General features: G+C 40.8%; 1 protein-coding gene across 1 annotated transcript; it reads left to right on the forward strand.

Moving 5' to 3' along the window:
* The first annotated feature begins 9185 nt into the window (after positions 1-9185).
* On the forward strand, positions 9186-13800 carry LOC138947058 (keratin-associated protein 4-5-like). Its single transcript, XM_070318479.1, has 3 exons — positions 9186-10854; positions 11106-11190; positions 12826-13800. Exons 1-2 carry the CDS (start codon positions 10359-10361, stop codon positions 11144-11146), a joined length of 537 nt encoding a protein of 178 aa, XP_070174580.1. The 5' UTR covers positions 9186-10358; the 3' UTR covers positions 11147-11190; positions 12826-13800.
* The last annotated feature ends 1505 nt before the right edge of the window (positions 13801-15305 follow it).

Below are 15305 nucleotides of genomic sequence, written 5' to 3' on the forward strand. Positions count from 1 at the left end.
TCTATCACCCTCGTTAAATAAAGAATTGTTCTTGTTCTTGCTCTCTCTCTCTCTCTCTCTCTCTCTCTCTCTCTCTCTCTCTCTCTCTCTCTCTCTCTCTCTCTCTCTCTCTCTCTCTCTCTCTCTCTCATCTCCTGAGAAACGATAGGGTCTCCTTGAGGAAAAAACATCATTTGGAAAGAAAAAAACACACAAAAAACAAACAAACATAACTACATGCCATACAGATTTTCCGCATAATTATTGGTCTAGAAACAATACCATTTATACAGATGAATAGCTAGACGAAAACCGGAAGCTAAATATATATTTGCTTGCAGAACAAAAAAGCCGCCGTTAGACACATAAACAAGTTAGAACGAACACAGAGGGACACATAGATATATAGGCAGGTTGGCAGACAGACAAACGCTCAGTCTTTTTTTCCTCCCTTTCTCATCTACCCCCTCCCCCCTCCCACTTACTCCTACCCCCATCAACCTACCCCCCCCCCCCCCACCCCCTTACCCCCCACCCCCATCCATTTCTATCCTCAAACACCAACCAATCCCCAAATCATCTCACCTTAAAACACGCTCCAGGTAAATTTGATAATTTCGCAGGTCAAACCCCACACGGTTTCAATTCGACGCGGCGCCGAAAATCATAAAATATCGTCTCTTCGGAAGCAAAAATCTACCTGACATTTACTGCCAGTAACAAGGGATACAAGCAGTGGACTAACGCCACGGTTAGAGATCGCACGCGGATAGTTTTATGTCTCGTCTCTGTCATGTTTTTAGCCAGTCATAGTCATAAAATTCCACTAAAACAAACAAGCCCACACTTCGCTGTTTCCGTCTCTTGTCAGCCTCTGACGGCTCCGGTTTAGGCGGGTGGTGGTATTTTGATGCAAGCCAAATCAACCGTGACTTTTAAGGTCAATAAAACGTGTGTGTATTCTTGTTTTTAAGGTTGTAAACAGGCTCGGGAATACCTGCGCGCAGACATACGGATACAGGAGGGCAAGGTATGCGAATGTACACGGTAACGCACGCGGGTTTCAATTATAGATGATGGAATTATGCGATCATACAGACAGACCGATAGTCACAGTCACGAAAGCACGCACACACACAGACATGCACTCTCTCTCTCTCTCTCTCTCTCTCTCTCTCTCTCTCTCTCTCTCTCTCTCTCTCTCTCTCTCTCTCTCTCTCTCTCTCTCTCTCTCTCTCTCTCTCTCTCTCTCTCTCTCTCTCTCTCTCTCTCTCTCTCTCTCTCTTTCTCTCTCTCTCTCTAATATCTCTCTCTCTTTCTCTCTTTCTCTCTCTCTCTCCCTCTCTCTCTCTCTCTCTCTCTCTCTCTCTCACACACACACACACACACACACACACACACACACACACACACACACACACACACCATTTATACTTTTGTCATTTTTATTTCCTCTATTATCCCAATGCTTGGAAATTCGGGTCGCTTCCTCCAAGTTGAAAGCCAGCAGCAACAAGAGTCGCGCTAACCAGTTGTGTGCGTGTGTTTCGGTGTAATCAGCCACCGGCACTTATGGCAGAATGGACCGAGGTCTTTAACGTGCCACTGTAGTGACACGAGGAAAACTGACCTAAACTTTCGTTCGCTTGCACGCGCGCATATGATGCATAGGTGCCCAATGCATGTGGTAATGCTATTTGTGCTTCTAGTCTTCAAAGACTTAAGGGAGGGAAATAGAAGGGCAAGTAAGTTTAATACTGAGTAAAGGGAAGCAACTCTTTTTGGTGCTGTCAGTAGCAGACTACACCTATGTGCTTTTGGCAACATGGCAAACAAACGACATGTCGAGTACTCAACTGAAGAACTGGAGGCAAAAAAGATGTTGCTGACACCAGCAGCTACAAAGGTAATTCACATTTGATTTGCTCATTTAGTGATATCACTGATAAAGGTTAATAATGAATGTTATCAATAGCAGTAATGTTATCAATAGCAGTAATGTTACCAATGCTGAGTGACGTGCAGTCAAGTAACAAACCTTCAAATAAATCCCCCATGAATGTGATTTAATAACAAATTTTAAAATGAATAATAACAAGAGATTTATCAATAAAAAAATATAGTGTTTTTGGCTAGGGATTTGGAAACACAGGCTGGAAGTGAAAAATGATTCAAGAACAAAAACAAAGAGCCTAGAGCTATGATAAAGATGCCTTCTTGAGTTCCAGCTCTACACAAATTTACATTAACAAATGTAATAAACACACCCATGGTATGGACAAGTAAACTTTCACAACAATTAATGAACACAGATCGCAAACATTAAACACAACATCATGCATATGCATAGCTCACTTAATGTGTGCAAGCAACCCCTGCGAATAAAAAAAGTATCCTACACCACAAGAAGGCAATTGTTGTCTGTCAAGTAGTAAACAATACTTAAAAATGAAATTAAAGGCTAGTTTTGTTCTTTCTGTTTTAGAGAGCCAACATAAACGCTGCAAAGAGTCTGCGAGATTTCCTCAGACAAAAATGACAAGCAGTCAAACAAAACGCCAAAGAAACCGAGACGGGATGATTATGTCCCTTATTGAGAAGATTTCTTCCCCCTTACGACTACTGCATGTTTAATGGACTGTGATTTCTGGCCATTGCGATTTGGATGCGAGTTGGAACTACTACTAAAACATATTAATATTTTAGTATGGAAAATTTACAAATATTGTCCTTAAATGTTCGAGACATGTCTCGAAAAATCTATCAAAATTCGCCTAAAGGCTCATTTTGATATCTTTTTTCTCAACATGTCTTGTTATCATTTGCTAACAGTCAGCATATTAGAAATAACTCATAATAATGTTACCTGGGACCTAAATGCGACATAAACCACAAAAACGACTTGGCCGTAGGAGGAGTTCACACCGGCGGGGCAACACGCCGCCATTGACCTGATAGAACAGCCGAACGCGTCACACAAAAATACGTCATGACAAAGTTACACGAAAGAGACTTTGACGTCATCTACTTTTGTTCGGAATTTTCCGTCTGTTCCTAGCTTGTCAGTGCACAGGCGGAAGGTATCGTTCACTGGACCACTATTTCCATAGAAAGACTTCAAGGTTTGTCACTCAGCTTCGAGTCGTCTGTGTTCTTCGAGTCGCTTCCTGCGGACAATTTTTTTTGTTCAAGACGGTTTGTCTCTTCCTACAGTCTGTGTGAGGTCAAATAAATACAGTTGAATGATTGTTTTAACTGTATGTACCTTTAATTTTCAGCTGCCGTCCGCTGCAGGTTGCTTTTAACCATCATTTGGACGAATGTTCGTTTGCGAACCGCTATCCTGTAGTTTGTAAGAAATCATGCATCCCGCACCGAATATGCATACCAGTCCTCATTGGTCTAAAACATATGTAACTATTGCAGCAAAGGGAAGCTACCCACGGGAGTTTCAGTTTAGGTTTTTAGCATAACAACGGAATAACCAGTCCATTTGTCACAGTCATGGTGTTTGTTTTTTTACGAATTGAAGCAGGTTACACAACCTTAGTTCCGCAAAGCTTAAAGGCATTGTCCTACCTGTGTAGGCGATTCGACTCGCCATCTCACTTGGACACATACCAATGGTCAACAGACTGGACGTTTTCTGGTCAGAGTGCTCATGTTTTACTTTGTTTTCTGGTCAGAGTGATCATGTTTTACTTTGTTTTCTGGTCAGAGTGCTCATGTTTTACTTTGTTTTTTGGTCAGAGTGCTCATGTTTTACTTTGTTTTCTGGTCAGAGTGCTCATGTTTTACTTTGTTTTCTGGTCAGAGTGCTCATGTTTTACTTTGTTTTCTGGTCAGAGTGCTCATGTTTTACTTTGTTTTCTGGTCAGAGTGCTCATGTTTTACTTTGTTTTCTGGTCAGAGTGCTCATGTTTTACTTTGTTTTCTGGTCAGAGTGCTCGTGTTTTACTTTGTTTTCTGGTCAGAGTGCTCATGTTTTACTTTGTTTTCTGGTCAGAGTGCTCATGTTTTACTTTGTTTTTTGGTCAGAGTGCTCATGTTTTACTTTGTTTTCTGGTCAGAGTGCTCATGTTTTACTTTGTTTTCTGGTCAGAGTGCTCATGTTTTACTTTGTTTTCTGGTCAGAGTGCTCATGTTTTACTTTGTTTTCTGGTCAGAGTGCTCATGTTTTACTTTGTTTTCTGGTCAGAGTGATCATGTTTTACTTTGTTTTCTGGTCAGAGTGCTCATGTTTTACTTTGTTTTCTGGTCAGAGTGCTCATGTTTTACTTTGTTTTCTGTTCAGAGTGCTCATGTTTTACTTTGTTTTCTGGGCAGAGTGCTCATGCTTTACTTTGTTTTCTGGTCAGAGTGCTCATGTTTTGGGACTATCGGTTGATGGGACGTTAAAAAAAACCCCAAACAATCCACCCCAAATGGAGCTGTGTATAGATTTCGTGGCCATTGGAGGCCTTTTGGGCCCAGGGTATACTTTTAATCGCATGTGAAAGATCTGTGACAGCTTATATGAGAAATACACACTCTCCAGTTCTAAACGTTTAGGGGGGATCCCAAAACAAGAAACACAACTGAGTATTTATTGAGTGAGACCAATTCATATCTTTGTTCAAAGCCGGTGTAAAAGGAAAAGTTGTCCGCTGGGAAAAAGAGTCCTACGGACTCCTGTTCCTAGGAACGATAGTCCCAACACGGACACATTTTCCTAGACATTCAGCAGACAAATTTTCCCAGGACAGAAAGTCCTAGCCTATATTTAGGGGTCGGACTTTGAGTCCTGGGGACATCTTTTCCTGTTACACATACCCAGGTGCAGGTGTCCTGGTTGTCCGCACTCGGCCGCGTTAGCTATAAGTAGACTTACAAATCGTGGGCTCTCATCGCTTCCTCGTTGGCGCAGTTGCTATGGTTTTGGTATTGGAGTTTGGAGGTCTTGGGTTCGATTCCCGTCTTGTCTGGTCTGTTTTTCTGTGTCATTTGCTTCTCGGTTTCCTTGTGTCAGGTTCATTATCTTTCCAGGTACAAATATTGCAATACACGACTGGGTCTACCCGATCGAAGCGCTTTGTATTATTTTTTTAAAGTTGTTGTGGTTGCAGACATATTTTGTTTGTTTGTTTGTTTGTTTAACGCCCAGCCGACCACGAAGGGCCATATCAGGGCGGGGCTGCTTTGACATATAACGTGCGCCACACACAAGACAGAAGTTGCAGCACAGGCTTCAACAGACATAGTTGTGTGTGTGCAAATGTGTATTCTATTTATTCGTAAGTACAATACTAGAATCAGTCGAACAATCAGTCAATCTGTATACCCCTCCTCCCCCCCCCCCCCCCCCCCCTTCTTCTTGTTGCTTTTGTTGAAATGTTGCAGATTTGTCTAAAGTCATGGGGTTTCCAGGTGCTGTCCTAAGCATTTTCAACACGAAATACAGGGGTATCTAAGAGAGAAGGAGGCATTTCAGCAATTAGAACGTTCTATCACTTTCCAAACGGGTACAGCCTAATACTCGTGCAATTGTCACCACCTGGCATTGTTAGCAATGGTATACAGTTCGGGGAGTCACAAAATTGCTGTCACACACAAGAAAGATGGTGCGGGGACAGAACGTGCGATTCTCAGACGTGGAAAACTACCTTTTAAATCAAAAATACCCTACACTTGCCACCCTAAACATCAAACGGTCAATCAGGAGAGCAGCACAAAGGAACTACACGGAATGTATTCTATTTTTCTCGTGACGTGTAATGCATTTAAATGGCGCAACTGCGCCTGATTTGTTTCGGTCGTTTTGTAGCTTTGTCAGTTACACTTAAAGTGATGTTTGTGTGTGTGTTTGTGTGTGTGTGTGTGTGTGTGTGTGTGTGTGTGTGTGTGTGTGTGTGTGTGTGTGTGTGTGTGTGTGTGCGTGTGTGTGTGCGTGTGTGTGTGTGTGTGTGTGTGTGTGTCTAATTCTACTGAACATGACTTCAGGAAATGCTCCAGATAGGCCAAAAGGTGATGAAAAAAAACAACGTCAGAGGTGACCGCAAGGGTGGCAAGGAATTGGACCCCTGGCTTGGTCCCCACACGATCTTCACCACGGGACAGAAAGGCTATTACCTGCAAACATCAGCTGGGAAAAAAACTCGTACGGGCGGTACCAGCGTCTCAATTGAAAATTGTCCACGAATAAATGTGCTGAAAACAATACCAGTATATGTATATCGCTTTGATATAGATATGTGTGTGTGCGCGCGCGCATGTGTGTGCGCGCGCGCGCGCGCGTGTGTGTGTGTGTGTGTGTGTTTGTGTGTGTGTGTGTGTGTGTGGGTATGTGCATGTGTGTGCATGTGTGTGTGTATGTGTGTGTGTGTATGTGTGTGTGTGTGTATGTGCATGTGTATGTGTGTGTGTGTGTGTGTGTGTGTATGTGTGTGTAATAAGCATATACACAATACGAAAACTTGCAACAATTCCGGAGAACAAAGCGGACTCTCAGTCCGGAAAATAAGTCCTAAAAGCGGACTCTCTGTCCGGAAAATGTGTCGTACCTCAACGCTCCTGTGCGGACTTTCCAGCCTGGGAAATAGGACACCTTTTCCTGGGAAATAGAGTCCAGGGACTTATGTTCCTGTGACACAAAGTCCAGGGACACATTTTCCTAGGAATAGAAGTCCGCCGGACTTTCAAACAAGCGGACACTTGATCCTTTCACAACGGGTCACATTGTGTTATCTATTATTATAGGAATAACAAAAACAGGTAAGTTATTGGACATTTTAACTATTGCCATAACGAAACGTTACATACAGAACATGTGATTCTTCTTCTTTCTTCATGGGTTGAAACTCCCACGTTCACTCATGTTTGTTGCGCGAGTGCAGGGATTTTTAAGTGTATGACCGTTTTTACCCCGCCATTCAGGCAGCCATACGCCGGGCCGATTTCGGGGTAAGTACGTGTGCGTCTTGCAAGCGAGTCACGTGTCATGAACGAGTTTGCGATACGTTCATTGTGTGTATCATAAGTGTTTTTCCTGTCGGTCTACTTAAAAGAACACTGGTTCGACGAACTGTAAATGTAACGTTTTGTTTAGTCAGTAATACCACGTTCCAATAACCTACCTTTCTAGGTGTTTTTTTTTATTCAGAATTTTGGAACGTGTGTAGTCTAATTGCTTGTGGGTTTCTATTATCATAGGTACAACAAAGGATCATTTCCTCAGGATGAAGGGGATGAATTCGACTTTTTCCTACCGAAATAGGTGATGCCGCGATGGACGACTAATTAATGAACAAATTAAAAGAAAATAAACGAACAAATAGACGAATACCATAAATCATGGGCAATGATTGATCTAACGATCACGCATATGGCGCCATAAGTTGTCACGTGTCTTCCAAAAATAAACAAAACACACACAAAACGGAGAGAGAATATAAACACATACACAAAAACAAGAACCCGCAGGTTGCACCATGACGGCGCAAAATCTACAGACACATGCAGACATGCTCGACTTTATAATATGCACTTTTAAGATTTGGTGACATGCCCTTGGAAAATATAATTTCCATCCTGCAGCCGCAGGGAAAGAAAGGGCGTAACATGCATCTTCTCTCGAAGTGTGCATGCAACCTGTACAGCTAATTGCATGTGCTTCAGGGGCAATGCAACGCATCCAAAAAATCTGACTGGGTCAATCCGAACTCGTTCCCTTCAGGGTTTATTTCTTTAAAAACAACAACAAAGCGAAGACGTCAATGAGTGTCTTTAAACAGCAAATATTATCGCATGTTCTTTACCCTTAAAGATGTCTTCCTTTCCATGTAAATGATGATATAAACCATCTCTGTTCTGTCACGAATTTCACATACCAGTCACCTTGACTGCGTACCAACAAGCTTTACCGGGATCATTTATATGCATGCAGAATTGGAATTATTTGCTGACATGATTTTGAAGACTATATACACAAATGTTTCAGTCACAAAATTAAAGGGATAAAGTCTAAGGGGGAAAAGGGGATTCAGATCGCTTCCGAAGTTATACCGCAAGAGTCTGCGTAACAAATAATGCTACCGATCAAAAGTAATTGTATCAAAAGCTCAATCAAGTTTCGTAAACTAGGCTAGGAACGGTCACTCTTTTTGAGGGTTTGGTTGGGTTACTCCCCTTAAATATAATGCAAGATGGCGTGTGTGTGTCAGTGTGTGTTGCTGTTACTTAGACAGCCGCGTCATAAAGTGCGCAACCCGTTAAGGATGTATCTTATTTCATGATAATACCTCGGAAGATCTGTTGTCAATTACAAGATAGTTAAGACGGGAAGGATGGTATGTTTAAAAGCCGTATCATGTCTAGTCTGTCCACGTGGCTAGCGGAGGACATGTTTAATTATTTTAAAAAATCAAAGCATCGTTTACATAGTGCTTAAGATGAATAGTTGTTCAGGGCGATTAGTACTATCTTGTGTTAAAAGGGTTAAGTGCTATCCCTTATCGTTTTTGCTCTACCCTCGTACATTTGTTAGTAATACGACCAACAATGGATACATTTCAACCCCGAACGAGCCTCAGTATCGTACCCCACTGACCTCTCTACTGTGTCGGACGTACGTTTTTTTTCACAGCTTTCAACTTCAGTCTTAAAACTATTGACAATCAGGTCTATCACTGTAAAAGGAAGGTTCTAAAACGTCATCATTTTCACATATTTTCCGGAAAAAACATCCCAGAATCATTAACGCGAGAACGAAAGTACCTTTAAATCACAAGTGTAGTGATCACTCATTATAATGCTAGTCAAGTTCAAGTTTTATTAGTCCATAACCCATGGGGGCATTTTGAACAATAAATACAATCAATACAATCATGATGTATGCTAATATAGTAAATAAAATAAAATAAATTAAAAAAATAAAAAAAATATGAAAAACTGTTACAAATTCTATTAATAAAGTCCAAAATATTCTTTAGCAATTTCTTTTTGTTAGTAGCAAACAACTTTTTAAATTTAAGTGCATTAGGTTTTTTCCAATAGTAAGGTGGTAACAACTCAGCTCTTTCTTCTTTGAAAAAATCACAGACAATGGCGTCATTCTGGTAATGATGTTGTTATTGTGAACGGCTCAGATCATGGGTGAAATTGACACCACCAGATTAAAATGCTCATTTTAAAGCCATCCATTTGAATTAAAAGGAAACAAATTAAAGCATACCACACTGCTTAGTTTGAAATGAACAAAAACGAAATGAAAGGAACCAACAACATTGTTTTGTGTGTGTGGATTTTAAACACATTTTATTCACAAAACACGGCAGAAAATGGCGACTGATTTGTTGCACAGCGACAGTACACTTTTTAAACCCAGGCCAGTACTTTCATCAATGACAGAAGAAAGCAATGGAGGCCTGCATACTACAGTCTTATTGTTCTTGTATGTGCCTGAGGGATAAAATGCTGCAGTAAACTGACTTTTAAGACGTCATTGCACTCGGAAGATTTGTCTTCCGCTAATAACTTTGGTGTCACACGTTATGGGCAAACTTGAGGCAGGTCGCATTCTTGCAAAATATCATTAACAACAAAGAAAAGTCATTTTTAGCATAGAAATAGAAAAGCTTTACCATAATAATGTGTTTTAAAAAAGAAAAACATTATAGTGTCGGCAGAACACGACTCTCGTTAAGTCAAATGAGTTTCGTGTCACATCGTTATGGGCGGAAGATTGTGTTCAAACGCTGTAGTAGACGAAAATTGTATTGAAAAATTGCTGTCTGTATCATAATTAGCGCCCATAGACTTTTGATGCACCAAATATTGTGTGAAAATATGACGTAATTGAGAGCGTGACCTCATAGTTCGTTCCGTCAAACTTATCAAACCTGTTATGGGCGTGAGATTTTGTCAGTGATGTTCTTGTTTTGGACTTTTGCGCTGTCCCAATGAAGCTGGAACAAATCCAAAGGTAAGAAATGTTTCTTCTATTGTATCCAAAGTCATTGGTTGGAACTGAATTCTATTAAATACGTTTCAGCACTTGGAAATACGTGATTTGTAATGTTCTGTGATTCCCGAATTCGTGGCCGTCAAAGTAATGGGGTCTGTTAGTTAACTTTTTGGTGTTTTTCTTAAGCTTAAAAGCTGTTGCGTTTATTTGTCATGATGTCAACACATAAATTGTCTTCCGCGTGCAGGAACGGATGAGCACAGCCACATCAAACGTCGGTTTGTGTGTGTGCCTGCAGAAGATGTGAACAGGCACAGGCCAGAGCGGACAGGGACAAAGCCACTGAAGAACACCCAGAGACTTCACTGCGTGAAGGGAATCCAACCTTTCGTGGTTGCAACACGAGAGCGCTCTTGTTTTTGCCAGGGCTGCCAAGAAGATGCTGACTGTGAAAATGCTGAAATTGCTGGAGACTGGAACGTGTCGCGACTTGCACCTCCAAGACGGAGACAAGCACGGGCAGACCAGCCAACGGCCCCCGGACACGCTTCGCCTGTGCAGCTACCACAGCAGCCAGCTGCGCCCGTACACCTGCCAGATCAGTCAGCTACGCCCGGACACCTGCCAAATCAGCCAGCTACGCCCGGACACCTGCCAGATCAACCAGCGACGCCCGTACACCTGCCACATCAGCCCGGACACCTGCCACATCAGCCAGCTACGCCCGGACACCTGCCAGATCAACCAGCGACGCCCGTACACCTGCCAGATCAGCCAACAACGCCCGGACACCAGCCAGATCAGCCAGCTACGCCCGTACACCTGCCACATCAGCCAGCTACGCCCGCACACCTGCCAGATAAGCCATCTACGCGCGTTCACCTGCCAGATCAGCCATCGACGCCTCAACAGCTGCCAGACCATCCAGCAAAGAGGTAGACCTAAAGACTTTAACATGAATTGTAATAATGTAAATATTTCATAAGACTAAAAGTAAAACTGGTTGCAATTGCACACACTGGTTTCACTATAATTATTTTAAAATCGTACGTACAGAATCTATATTGATCACTCTCATTCACATGCACCAAGAATACTTTTTTCAACAAAAGAATGAGGAATTCAAAATTTGAATATAATACTAAAGTCAGTTCACACACTCTGACACAGATTTTCTTTTTAACAGGAAACTCAAGATTGGGGACTACGTGTGAGCCTACCTGTTGACTGTCAATGGGATTGCAGCCAAGGGAAAGCATTGTGTTGCAGTAGTAAGTTTTGATTGAGCGCATTAATGCATAGCACAACACTACACGGTGTGATAATTTCGCAATCACTTTTTTCAATTTATTGATAGCTAGTACTGTAATAGCATATTACTTAGTGTAGCACGCAATAACTGATACTGTCATCATTTTCACGAGTTTTCATTCACAAACACCTGGGAAATAAATCTCATGTTCCCGATGCAATAAATCCCCGGTTACCATAGTTGCAGGAAGCGGGCTATACATGGATGATCAAAAGCAAACCCAATAGAAACGCTCGGGGATTCTTCGGCTCTTTTCATTGGCGTTTCACCAGACCTAGACAGACGACACTACTTTGCAAAGTTCCAAAAAACGAACTGGCAAACTGGCACAAGTAAACAAAAAACAAAACTACTTCATGAAAGGTCATAAATTCATCACAAACAAATGAAACCTAGTGATACGCTTTGTCTTCGTACAAGGTCATGGAGTGCGTGTATCTGTGTTTCGATACACAGACGTTCAGAGAAACAGGAACGTCAAGTTCAAGTCAAACCAATTGACCCCTGACACACACATTTTGACCCGTGCACAAGACGCTGTATCGCTAAACGAAGCGCAAATAAGAAATAATAATAAAAGCAAAGAACAGAGCAACGAGATATGCAAACATCTAACAAAGCCGAGCAAGCAGAATGACAGGTCTAATGAAAAACAAAGAGGCACTGAGTCGGAAACAAGATCGCGATTCTTTCCTTCGCTGCACGACGCACATCTTCTGTGACCTTTGACCCAACGTACCTTGCTTGCACGATGTAAATCTTATGTGAGCTTTGACCAAACGTAGCTTCCACATTCAATCACTAAGCTTAGATATTTACAACTGAAAACCAAGGGGGTGGAATACTGAGAGGAACCTACAGAACTGTGCAACCTGGCATACTTATCCCAACATTTTATGAACTCAAAACACAGAAAGTTGCTTTCACACGCCAACATCTTATAATGTTGTTAAACCGTGTGTACACAAAGATGACATTTTTGTCAAATCATACTTGTGCGTTGACAGAGCTTTTTACGTCATGTATTTGATCTCAACTGTTGACTCGTGATTTGTAGAAATGTAAAACATTTTACAAATCGCGGGGCGCGCCGCGTGATTTGTAACCACTGTTTTACAAATGACGTGGCACACCGCGAGATATGTAAAACATTTTTTTTTTACAAATGACGTAAATGCGCCCGATATTTTCTTGTCATCTCGAAAGTCCAGGGATCTATCAGCTTGGCGGTAATTACGATGTTGAGAATGTTTTTGAGAACTCGCGTGCACATGTTTGTGACGGACACACCGACAGACAAACAAATCTGCGCTTATCACGCTTCGAAATCGAATTATAGAAAATAATAACATCTGCAGATTTACTCAAACACTTCCATTTTCATGTGGAATTTTGGCCTGGTTGACTGGGATCTGGACAACAAATAAAATGAAAAGGCATGTATTACTTTGTGGTTTTTAGGTTCGACGTAATTTGTAAAATGTTTTTACAGTTTTACAAATCACAGGTTAACATCAACTTCCATGGTAGTAAATAAATATAATACTCTGCAACGGATTTAGGGATGAGTCGGTACTTATTGTATTTGTTCCAGATCGACAAGCTGGAAGAGGAAGGTGTTCAGGTCCGGTTGATGAAACGTGTGAGGAGCCACTACGTTTTCTTGGGATTGGATGACAAAACCTTCGTGTTCCATGAGGAAATTGTCAAGAAAATGTCTACAGTATTAGCAGAATAGATTCAAAGGGCAAACATTTTTTTGATTGACCTGCACCGAATCACTCTTTGCCCTCCAAAGTCCAGAAGATGTGGGTCTTGTACGACCCATACTTTCTAACTGTGACAGGGTGAACTGCCAACACTCATAGAGTTATGTTATGTCCGGTCATTTAATTGTTTTTCTCTTTCAGTCCTTATCTAATTATCTCCCCCTGACCCATTGTTTCTGCCTTCAGGATCGCTGTGTTTATTGTAAACTTGGAAGTGTGTCTTAGATGCTGGACCCTGATTGGTTAATTGTTTAAAAGGACGCGCGCTATTCCCAGATGGGGGCCCGGTAGCTCAGTTGGTAGAGTTTTTCGTTTCATGCTAAGTCACTGTATAATGTTCCCCCATGTAATGCATATCAGAATGTTTGTCTCGAGTTCTACTTTTTATGTGTATGATAAATACGTTTGCCGATTATCTCAGTTTGGAGAGTTTTGTTATTTTCTGCATCGAAGAAGTTTCAGTGCTTTCGCTAGAACTGTTATTTTTCTATCCTATTAAATAAATATCGGTTTTTACGTAATGTTACTTATTTTGCTGGAAAGTTAAAGGTCGTAGCTTTAATTTGATGTATTGGTTGTTAGAATTAGTTATGTTCCTTTTTTGTCAACTGAGTGTAAAGGTATTGCGAGAAACATAGACTGATTCTGTGTTTCCAGCCGTATTCAGGCCGAATTTTCCCCCTGCTAGTCAGTTCATTCCAATAAAATATGCGGCCAACTTGAATGCATTATCATAAAATATGTTGAAACAGTGTTGCCTCAATGTGTGTGGATGCATTGGAATGTCTTGGTGTCTACGTTATGCGTGTACATAAGATAAGATTTGATATAACAAAATATTAACGGAAAACCGTTACAGCGACCATTTTCTGTTTCGTTTTGCTCTTAGTACTGAAACGAATACAGATGAGGGTTTCTGTCATTGTTCTGTAAAATGTGGGGAGCCTGCTACCTAAGGTGTTAGATTTATTGCACATCAACTGCAGCTACCCGGCAAAAACACCATCCAGAACCACGATCCAATATGGCGGTCACTCTCTTTTACACGCTAAATCAGCCTGACTGCCCGGTGGATTTACACGGAATGGGTATGCCCTGTAAGTTCAGATACCAAACAAACTCTCTGGGGTAAAAAATCTGAATATCGTTCAGTTTAAGTCACCGTTTCCACAGTTGAAAGTGAGTCATATCATCAAAAACGCTATTTTGAGGGTAGGCGTGGTCAAGGACCTGTGACGTCATAGGACAATATTGCTCAAATCCAGGAACAACGGTTTTGAGAAGAAGAAATGCATATCTTTGAATACACATAAGTCTGTGACCCAAACACGGCTGTTAAACATCTGATCAATAGCACTGAAGACATATCCTTAACTTGTTTGGTATACCTGTATGAGCAGAAGAATTTGCGGTAACCAACACAGAAAGACTGTCAAAGTCTGGAACGCTTGTTTCTTTTTGCGTTTTTCGCCGTTTTGCATCCTACAGACTCTAAGCAACAGTACTATATCACTTAGAGTGCATTCTCTTGCACTTTATTTTTGACCGTCTGTGCAACACTTCAGTGAACCATGATCTAAGCTGTTCACTATTGCTTTTGTAAAGCGCTTTGTGTGTTCGAAAGCGCTATAGAAATCACCATTATTATTATTATTATTATTATTATTATTATTATTAAATAAATAATGGAATTCATCACCTATGTCTTGTGATACACATTTGGTGCAAGTTCTTTCTGACCTCGGGATGTTAAGATAACGTTCTTTCTGTACAGGCAAATTGTTTAATGTTCTAAATTTCATCATTAAAACACATTGCTGATATGGCAGGTGTGTGACATAGTCTTCACATGCTAACATATCTTTAAACATTCGATAATTCCAAAACATATTTTTTGTTCCAATTTCTGTAAACCATTTATGGATATACTGGTCATACAAGCTTCTTTTTACTTTCTTTTTAAACCATGCGCTTGAGTATTGAACATTATCTTGAAAAGTCCAAAGGCCAGAGAGACCAATTTCATTTAAGTTTTTTTCAATAAAACATAAATAATTAGATTCAATCATCTTGTTGATATACAATTTATAAGTAAAGCAATACACAATACTTGAACATTTATTTTTATGAATAGGACTAATCAGTTTATACCAATAGCAAAGCATTCTACATTTCATATTAACATCTAGTGGATATTTTCCAAGTTCACCAAATATCATAGCATTTGGAGTTGATTTTTTTAGTTTGAAAACAATGTTATAAAAACGCAATTGAAGTTTAGTAGCAAGTTCACAGGAACCAAAAC

Source organism: Littorina saxatilis, linkage group LG14 (assembly GCF_037325665.1).
Source record: "Littorina saxatilis isolate snail1 linkage group LG14, US_GU_Lsax_2.0, whole genome shotgun sequence".
Taxonomy (NCBI): Eukaryota; Metazoa; Mollusca; class Gastropoda; order Littorinimorpha; family Littorinidae; genus Littorina; species Littorina saxatilis.

Bases quoted from the DNA above. Each gene is read 5' to 3' on its own strand.
- LOC138947058 (XM_070318479.1), top strand. From the start codon at position 10,359: ATGCTGACTGTGAAAATGCTGAAATTGCTGGAGACTGGAACGTGTCGC. The intron at 10,855-11,105 runs GTAGACCTAAAG...TCTTTTTAACAG, and splicing joins CCAGACCATCCAGCAAAGAG to GAAACTCAAGATTGGGGACT.